Here is a 10568-nt window from a genome sequence, read left to right on the forward strand (position 1 = left end):
GAGGAAAGGAAGAAGAAAATGGAAGGTTGATGAGTTGTTATCTCCTTGCTTAAATCACTCTCCAAAAGCTCTCTAAAAATGAGGTATCCTTATCTATTTATACTAAGGTAATCCCTAGGGTTTTGTACCAAAATCCCCTTTGTACCCTAGGTATAATTCCCTTCATGTGAATGGGAGGCTAGGTTGTCGTCCCAAAAATTGCAACAAGGGCAATGAGTCACGTGTGGTTGGATAACTTGGCAAAGATATTTTTTGCTATTTTGTCTTTTCTGCTCCAAAATTTATTTTTCAATCTTCACTGCGGCAAGTCTTTCTCCTAAATGCTATAGCAACCATTTCTCCATCATTACAACATCCAATCTTCTCCTTAAACTTTCATCATATGTAGAACACCAAAAGAGCAAGACTTTTCCCTCAGCAGCATCGGTTTTCAACAAATAAATACTGCAGAAAGACTTTACCACTACATGCAATTATATGACACTAAATGCAATGAAATGGCCTTTTAAACAAACAATAACCTAAGTAAAAAAGGCACAAAAAACAACCTTTTACGAGATTATCAATTTATAACTAGAGTGAACATGGTTATACAAAACTAGAATTTCAAATGTGATATAGTATAAATCAAACATAAATCAAAACAACGAACGAGTTTACATATTGAAATACTAGCATGATCCTATTAATACATATGTTCACTAAAGTAAATCAAATATTGTACTCTGGACAAGGCGTTTGAATCCCTCGATGATGATGCTCCTTGAACACGAACATAAACCTATTAACTTGTAAACGAAAACAATTCGAACGCTCAGCTTTACAAGATCATTGGTATACATCAACACTACTATACTTCATGCAAATCATAAACATAAGCTGGCAAAACAAACTTAAACATTGAGACATGCCATGACATATGCATCTTATCTTAACATAGGAATCTTATCCGACCTAATTATCAAACTTAAACATAGACATGCTTTCGCATAACAAATCTCATAGCATATTATACGAATGATACCATATTCTCAATACTTAAATTATTGATTCGGAGTGTATGGAAAATAAACAAATATCGAATGAACGAATAACTAATAAACAAATTGCACATGTGCTCAAATAATATGAGATATCGAGATAGTCTCATATCAGGAATAGCAATCTGTTATTGCCTCTATTGGTCGTTACCCATTAAGTTACGACTATGATCCAACGTTATTGGTGTGCTTCGCTTCACATTGTTATTTTTGCAGTAGTAGTTTTAGAAGGTGTCGCTATCCCTATATAGCAATCATTATTCCGCTATCTGGCCATTAAAATTGCTACTCAAAATGCATACATTTGACACACAATGCATCACATTTATGATTTTCACTAGTAGAAAAAACCCCTTTAATGACGCGCATTGTGCGTCATCTATGGGTGCGGATGACACACATTTGCCTGTCGTTGAAGCCACCGACATGAATTTAAGATGACGCAAATGCGTCATAAATTTATGACGCGTATTTATGACTTACATTGCGCGTCATTGAAGCCCCCGTCATAAATGAAGATGTCACACATTTGTGTGTCATAAATTTATGGCACGCATTATGACTTACATTACGTGTCATTGAAGCCCCTGTCATAAATGAAAATGACACACATTCGTGTGTCGTGATTGTATTTCGTGAATTATATATATATATTTATATATTGTAGATTGAAAATAATCAAAATAAATCACATTTAATGCCTTGTAATACTAAAATATATATCATATTATATAAGCAATACATTGTATACAATATATTCACACTACAAATAGTTACAATAAACGATTAGTCAAAGAAAATAAAGAAAATACGACATTGAGAAAGAACATAACCATTATATATACAATAATGCACTTTGTTTCCACATACTTAGAGCTTTGAGCTATGGAAAAGCCACAGTATGTGCAAATAGGTAGTGTTGTCAAACCTGTATTGACAAAAAAAATGAGGATGCTTAGAATATGCAAAAACAATATCAACAAATGGTAAGTAAAATAAAACAAAGATGTCAAAATTTTGCACAGCCAGTACATAATAAGCTCCATATCATATAAGCAATTTGCAGAACACATCACCATATGAAATGTTAACATCGGTCCTATATCAAACATCTACAATCCCAACTTACCATGAAGATGGCGTGGCAAGATTAGTGCAAACAAAGCACAAAAAAGAAATGTCATACTTATATGTAGAGAAAACTGAAAAGCTACCTCATATCAAATACAACAACATAATGTTTTTAACTACTCTTACATGGAATCATAAGAATATCCAGGGGGAGAGAGAGAGAAGGGCTGCTGAGGTCTCTAATGCTAATTGCTAACCTACAACTATAGTTCAGACTATAGCATACTAACAGAAAAAAAAACTAAAGAAAGCGCGGGGGGTTGTGATATACGTAGTACATATGAGCAAGCAGTACAATCGGCAAAAATGTAATTGATGCACAAAACATTTACTAAAGTACAACAGAAACTAAGGTTATATGTCTCAGTATGCCTAGGTCAATGCCTAATGTTTTCCCACTCCTTGTGTTGGAAACAAAGGGACCACACAATATCCGTGAGAATCAAATATCGACATAACCGATGAACTAGATGATTTGGACTAAGGGAAAGCACCAACAGTGAAAGGCAAAACCAGTCATACCAGAACTGCAAACTCTGCCTTGTGTAATTTGGGAGGACAAAAGTTTGATCAACCAAAGACAGTTCAACCTTCAACTTTGTTTCAGATGATGTATGCAAAAGTTTAGAAGTCATTAGTGCACCTAAATTTAGCTACCATATTTAATAATAGTTGTCTATAGGGTTTAGAAGCATCAAGGTTGAGAGGGAAGAAAAAAATGTCAACAAATGCCAATGGAAATAAGCAAGCAATAAAAGAGGCTGCCATTCGTTTCATTTTCCATGCTCTCCTAAAAATGAGAGAGATGAGCATATAGACTGAGACATGCAAATACAAAAAGCTCTGAACCAAATTTCAGAACACTTGTTTTGATTAAAAGATAACTTTGACCCCATAATTGTAAGAGTGACAATAGACTTATTTTTGAATAAACGTATATGCCTTTTTTCTGAGTAACTCCAACTACTTCAAGTTATTTTTGCAAGTTGACAGACTGAGTGGGGTGACTAGAACATCGAATTACATCATTTGAAAGGAAAGGGTCACAGCACATTACAGGCTAAAGCAAATGCATGATATCAGATCTAGAACTTTCCAAAAATCATACAAGAGTATACAATGTAGCATCCTTTAATATTTTTTTGGGCACAGTAGTTGGAATCAAGTTAGGGCATGTTACAAAGTAAAAGATTATATTATATATTGCACTATAACATACAGCCCAAGCTTCAAAACACCCTTGAAAGGAATCAACTAGATTGAATCCCACTGAAGGATGCCGAAAGCTCTGGCAAGATTTATTCCGTACAACACTTAGGCAAAGTCTGGTACAAGGATGGGAATGAGTGATGATGAAAAATTTGTTAATCTAATGGTTAAGCTATGCAGAGTAAGAAAGTGGATATGAATCTTAACCATTTGATAGCACCACTATAAACAAGTCCAGAACAACTAAAATACTTTTGTTCTATCCCATGAAAGTTAGTTAAGACCGCCAGATGAGTAAATGTCACATGTTTACTGTCCCCAAAGCTTTGCTTTTCTAGTCACACAAGTTGGGACTGATAATCCTCTAATGAAAACCAACTAACCCTTAAAGAATCTAATTCCACCATACAAGTAAGAAACTCATGCAAGCAAAGAATCGGACCGTTCAACTTCAAAGATAGATTTTGCACCTTGTTCAGCAGGCTGGCTTATTTCCTTCACCGAATCGATCACATTTCTCTTTCTCTTCACCGTGCACATCAGGAGTACGTCTATTATCTGCATCCCATCGGATACATAGCTACAACAAAAAAATAGATTCATAAACACATTGTATTTCAATTCACACCGAGCATATTTCTGATAGACAAGAAATGCATAAACAAGGTCATTACAAACCTAAAAGCTAAAAGCGGCCGAGGATTGCCACAACTTTTTTTCAAACCAGAAAGTTTCATGGATTGTGCCAAGTACAAAGCTGCATCCAAGCTAGGGGCATAAAGCATTACAACTTTCGGAATCAGTGGTTTATTCTGCAAACAATATAAAATAAGAACGTCTTCTTATATAACTTATAAAAAAATTGTTCTACACATTAATAAGGAAACCAAGTATAAAGTTCAATACATAAAATTATACTATTTATATACCTTAATAAAAACCCAGGAAGGCATGAATCCATCGGCAAGAACCCAAGTAACAAGACCTTGAACATCCTGGTACCAAAACAAAAAAAGACCCAAACTTCAACTATGTTTCTTTTTCTTTTCTTTTGACATAAATTCGATTTCCAGAAACTTACTTGCAAATTCAAAGTATTGTCAGCTTCTGGCGTCTTGAAAACAAGTTCTGGTTTTGCCTGCAAAGGGAAGGCTTTATGTTTCATCACATTCCCCCATTATACTAAAACATATCAATATAATCTCTACAGAAAATATGAAAAGAAAGAGCCAAAAAAAAGTGTACTTGAGGTCCATAAATATCAAAATAATTAGAGTTCTCCTTTGAAAACTCTTCTGAATCCTCCTTCCCCAAGCAAATTAGTTTCCCTGAAATTCCTTGTTACCGTTGCTAACTCCCAGAATGTGAAACTATGCGCCCCATTGCCTTTGGAGCCCCTGATCATTTCCTTTCTTATGCTTTGTTACCAAAATTTCAAACAAACTAATAATCAAATCCACTGGGAAAGAAGAAAGTTTCCAGAGAAATTTGGTGTTAGAATAATTAGCATTACCTTTTAGAATTGCCTTTCTTCTTGTAGCGCATGAAACTGGTTACAAAAACGAAGAAAGAGTTTACAGATAAGCAAGATTGTACATAAAAGTAATGAGAAAAAGGGAAATGAAAAGGAAACCTGAGGAATCACATAATGGCGAGAAGTGGTTTGACTTCCATTGTCAATGTCGATCCTTGAATCTTTAGAATGAGGATTAAAGCAAGGGAAACAACTCATCTTCTTTTTTCTTATCTCCATAATGTTGCGGTTTTCCCCAAGCAAAGTCGGGACACCAAAAAATATCCAGTATTTCGTTGAAATACCATCAAATTAAAAAGACGAGAAAGAGTACTGACCCCTTTGAAGCGAGCCAATTGGTCCTCCTTAGATGATTTTGGGTGCTTTCGTTTGGATTTTGGCGGGGTAGGGTTTGGGGAAGAAGCATTCTCCATCTGATCTCTCAATATTGTGTTTCTTGGTAACATGAACGCAAAAGTGTGAACTGATGATTGAGGGGAAGAAGCGGGAAAGGATTAAAATTATTGGGGGGGGGGGGAAAATTAAAAGACGACTTTTACATATGACACACAATTAAAAGTGTACTCCGTGTTTTTGCAAATTTTTTGGATTATGACTATTAAATATGACACATTATTGTAAGTCATAATTCGTTCATATTTTAAGAAACATGACATTTTTTTATGACATACATGTTTTGCAAGTCATAAATTATCGTGTGTCATCGTTCGTGTGTCATTAAAGGTATATTTTCTTGTAGTGTTTCATGAATCATTTCAAAGTTAGAGGTGTGCTACCTTAAAGCAAACCATCAAAGAAAGTTCCTTTATTAACTACTTTTAACTTTCTCCTTACCATTATATCTAGAGAGCTCACCAACCTCTTTAGCTAATCAAATAAGAGGGGAAATAAAATTACAAGTTTACAACTTAAAAATAAATTAGAATTAAATGAAAAGGCTTAGATAGCCTAAATCCCTCCAAAACCCTTCAAGGAGATTTACACCAGATTTTTGAGAAGATAGTGAATTTTTCTTGAAGCTCATGGAATGAGAGCAATGATTCTTACATTTTTCAATCCCACACTATTGGAAATCATTAGAGATATCACTCTTTCGAAGACTAATGCTCTAGTGTGAAGCAATTGAGCTTAATTCCCATCCCCATCCAAACAAATATATTGAATAAGATTTCAGCCATGATTTTCATCCATAGCCAAATCACACTTTTAATCCATCTTTCCTTTTCAACACAAAAATCTCTTTTGTTTTTATGATCAATTGAGCTTAATTCTCATCCGATTAAACCGGACTTTATCTAATAAATCTAATCGTACTTACTAATTTGTTTCATCTAAGACATGGATCAACGTTCGAATATTGATATGAGAATTCGAGTTGTTACAATTGTATTGTAATTATAGTTGTGAATGCACTGGTAACCTCAAAAAATACTTCTTTTCTTAATGAAATAAAATATGCTGTAGAAATAAATTGCCTGGACACTATTTGGCATTTCCTTATCATTTTGGCTTCTCTAGCAAATATTTTTTATTTTTGGCGAAGCTTAACAATTTCCCCAATTTTACTTTTAATTATGTACATTAATTATCTGTATTAAAAGATAATTTCAGGCTCATGCTCATTCAACCGATTCAAGTGAGAAACTGGGGGGAAAAGTGTTAGCATATCTTGTAATATAAACATTGCAGAAGCCGCCCTAATGCTACTGTTATAGAGCTAAAACTGATATTATAAATATATATTAAAAAATTCATATAAAAATCATTTTTATTATTTAGTTTCCTTATAATTAGGGTTTTCTAAATGTAATGTGAACTGAAAACTAAACAGGAATGGGGAGTTTGCAGTTTGTTCCGCTAAAATTTTCAGCTGCCATGCAGACAGATAACTTGGTACAAAGAGAAGAAAATAAATAAATGAAAAAAATGAAAAAACTATAAAATAATCAATTAGGTTAAATTAGATGATTTTCATCTATTTATTATATTTAATTTTAAAATTTAGTCCAAATTAATACCATTATTAAAAATTATGTTTGTCAATTATTCAATTAATATATAAATATTTTGAAGGAAAAAAATCCATAAATCATATATTCATTTAAGAAGTTTTAATGAGTATCCAGTGTAGTAATAAATATATTTTATGAAAAAAAAATATATTCAAATTTTAAAATCGATATTATTAAAAATAATAATATCAAATTTAATTTTTATGAAAAAATAAAGGCATAATATAAAAACTATTCAAAGTATATATTTTTTTATTTATGCGTTAAAACTTTTTTCGATCAATATTAATGTTTAAAGTTATCAGTTAAAATATATACGCCTAATGACCATTAAAAAGATGTCATCAATCACTCAAAATGCTACACGTGTCATGTTTATGTTATTTTAAAATTTGTATTTTAATTTTTTTTATTATTATGTTTCAAAAAATTTATAAACATTAATCTCACTGCTTGGTTGTCACCTTCCTTTGGTGCCCCTGCCCCCTCCCCAATCACCTACTCATTCATTGACGCTTGTCACCTGCAACCTCAATCTCAAATTTCCTAAATCATAAATCCCAACACATATTCATTCTACTCAACATGTGAGTGATCGCCGACGATGATAATGGTGAGAGACAAAATTGAAGATTTTTAGGTATTTTCTAAGACTAGGAAAAGTTGATCGTTTAAAAAAAACTTATAAACTTTAGTTTTTTTAAATTAAAGAAAATTAAAAAAATTATATCACATATCAAATACTGATTGATTGGTTGATTTTTAAAGAATTTTCTTAACTATTGTTATGACATAAAAATTTAAAATAGTAATATTTGTAATGTTAAAAACTTACGTTAATTGAAGAAATTTAAACACTTATATTAAAATGAGGTATAATTTGATAATTTGTTTATATTAAGTATAAACTAAAAAAAAAAGGTCAAAGAGCCAAACTTTAAAACCCTGTTGGCTGTTGCTAACTATAATTACAGCCTAAGAGGGCTTATGTATTTTATTTAATTAATAAAATAATAAAAAAAACCCAAGTTCCCGTTGCGGCTTTACCTCCATTTTCAATCCAATCTCCCTTATATAAATCCCCCAGTTCTCTATCTTATCACATGGAAACAACCCCCCCTCTCTCTCTCTCTGTCTCTCTGTACACATTTCTTTATTCATTTCTCTCCTCTCTGCCAAAAAATATTATCTTTCACTCAAATTTTATCCTTTCTTTTTTCCTGAAAGGAATAAACCGAAATGGATGTTAAGGCAAGGGAGTGTGCCCCAAATGTTCAAAGCAGTGAAGACGAAGATATGGAGTTGAAGCGAGGCCCTTGGACTGTAGAAGAAGACTTTAAGCTCATCGATTACATTGCCACTCATGGTGAAGGTCGATGGAACTCTCTTGCTCATTGCGCAGGTAATAATAATATTTATTGTTATTGGTCGGTCCCCCTTTTTCTTTTTTGGCTGATATTAACATGTCGCCCATCAACTTTATGTTTATGGTTCTTCTGGTCTTGTTCTCTTCTTCATGTCGCTTTTCCTGGTTTTGTTAAATGAAAACTTTTTATTTGGGCCTTGAATGTTGAATCGATGTTTGATTGTAACAGTTTATAATTCTTTTTCTGTAAAAATTAGGTCTCAAAAGGACCGGAAAAAGCTGCAGGTTAAGATGGTTGAATTATCTCCGGCCGGATGTTCGACGTGGGAATATCACTCTTGAAGAGCAACTTTTGATTCTTAAACTTCACTCTCGTTGGGGAAACAGGTTATTTGATTTATTAACCTAAAAACTATATATCGATTTTTCTTTTTCTTTCTTAGATGGTAGATTTAAATTGCTATAAGTTATGTTGTCTTTATCAAGATTGATAACATAACAGATGTTATTACGGATCTGACGATAATATAATAATAGTTTCAAATGACCGTTACTGTTATTTTAATAACTAACTACTATTTAAGTCACAGATTGAAATTATAAAGATTAATTTTCATGTTATACTTTTTTTTAATTGAAGATGGTCCAAAATCGCCCAACATTTGCCCGGAAGATCGGACAATGAGATCAAGAACTACTGGAGAACTCGAGTCCAGAAACATGCGAAGCAACTCAAGTGTGACTTGAACAGCAAACAATTCAAAGACACCGTGCGTTACCTTTGGATGCCTAGGTTAGTGGAAAGAATTCAAGCTGCCACCGCCGTCTCCAACATCATGGTGGCTACCACCGCATCTGCCACCACCTCAACTTCGTTTGTGGGATCGATGAAAACTGTATTCCCCGATGACCACCTTGGAGGCGCCCAAGTGAACTCCTCGAGTTATACCTTAGAGAATTCCAGCACCACCGCAGCATCGTCGGACTCTTTCGCTACTCAACTCTCACCGCTTTCGGATTTCACCTATTATTACAGCATCAACAACAACAACAGCATTTCCATTAATAATCCTAATCCGAACCGTCTCAAAGAGTTCTCCGGTAATCACTACAACTATGGAATAGATATTCAGTCCTTGGAGCAAAGCAACAACCCTTGGCTAGATACCATTGATGCCTCAGAGAATCTCTTCAACGCCGAGGATTGTTACTTCTTACAGCAACAATTCAATTTTAACATGTGAAAAACCAAAATATCTTCAAATAAATAAACAAAGAATATTAGATTGGTAAGATTTTAGAACACACATAGAATTAGCCTAAATGTGGATGATCACTTGATTAGTTTGTATTTTTTTTGCAATGAATTTTTATTTGAGAGAGAGAGAGAACTTAATTGTAATGCCTTTATTTTATTTAATCCCATTAGTTGATATTCACAATTTTTCCTTTTATTTTTAATAGAAACCGTTGCTATTATTAAAAAAGTAAAAATATCCAATATTAAAATAAGAGTTTATAACTATAATTGTAAACTAATTATATAATTTGAATATTTCCTATAACATTGAAAATAGTCACTTTATATTATATAAGAACCATATAAGGAAAATATTAAAAACCCAATTGAAAGACTTGAATAAAAAATAGATACAAAAAAATGAACCACAAAAAGGATTAATCTATTGAAAAACCACAGAGATAAGCAAATCAGAGTCAAGCACCGTGATAAACTATCCACAAATACAAAATCACGCATCCAAATTCAATCTAAGAGTCCATATCAGAGAATATAAATAGGATCACAAGTAATTAAGCTCCATCTTGATTACCATGGTATTGTCAAATCTCACCCGGAGAAAACATAAATTAACGACGAGAAAAAACAAAAAACGTGCCACAAAGATAGAGAAAAACTTACCACAAATGTAAAAAAAAAACGTGACATCAAGGCATAATTATTGTTATTAAAAGAACTAATAAACAAAGAGAAAATACATACGGCTAACAATAATCAACATCAAAATCAATATCGTCGTCGACTAAACAAAATCAAAGAATAAAAAATTTAAATCTATTAAAAAAACGGCACAAAACTCTAAAAAGAGAAGGGAAAAAAAAGGAGGAAGCGTCTAGGATTTGACCTATTTTTTTATTTTGGGATTTATACAAGAAAATTAGTTAAATAATGGGTTAGATGTGAATAATTGGTTCCACCATGTATATATTTTTATATTATGAGTTATAATTATCTCAAGACCTTGCATTACATTTTA

At 32.8% G+C, this 10568-nt stretch overlaps 1 protein-coding gene and 1 long non-coding RNA gene across 2 annotated transcripts; one reads left to right on the top strand and one right to left on the bottom strand.

Moving 5' to 3' along the window:
* Positions 1 to 4001: 4001 nt before the first annotated feature.
* LOC120205809 lies at positions 4002 to 4556 on the bottom strand. Its single transcript, XR_005524060.1, has 3 exons — positions 4462 to 4556; positions 4310 to 4375; positions 4002 to 4137 (listed from the first exon to the last, which is right to left on the bottom strand). It is a non-coding gene; the product is annotated as an uncharacterized LOC120205809 (long non-coding RNA).
* A 3543-nt stretch (positions 4557 to 8099) lies between these two features.
* On the top strand, positions 8100 to 9581 carry LOC120205808 (transcription factor MYB108-like). The gene is made up of 3 exons (XM_039205606.1): positions 8100 to 8328; positions 8550 to 8679; positions 8933 to 9581. The coding sequence occupies exons 1-3, from the start codon at positions 8166 to 8168 to the stop codon at positions 9534 to 9536; spliced, it is 897 nt and encodes a 298-aa protein (XP_039061537.1). The 5' UTR covers positions 8100 to 8165; the 3' UTR covers positions 9537 to 9581.
* Positions 9582 to 10568: the final 987 nt, after the last annotated feature.

This window comes from Hibiscus syriacus, unplaced genomic scaffold (genome assembly GCF_006381635.1).
Source record: "Hibiscus syriacus cultivar Baekdansim isolate YM2019G1 unplaced genomic scaffold, ASM638163v2 tig00013142_pilon, whole genome shotgun sequence".
NCBI lineage: Eukaryota > Viridiplantae > Streptophyta > Magnoliopsida > Malvales > Malvaceae > Hibiscus > Hibiscus syriacus.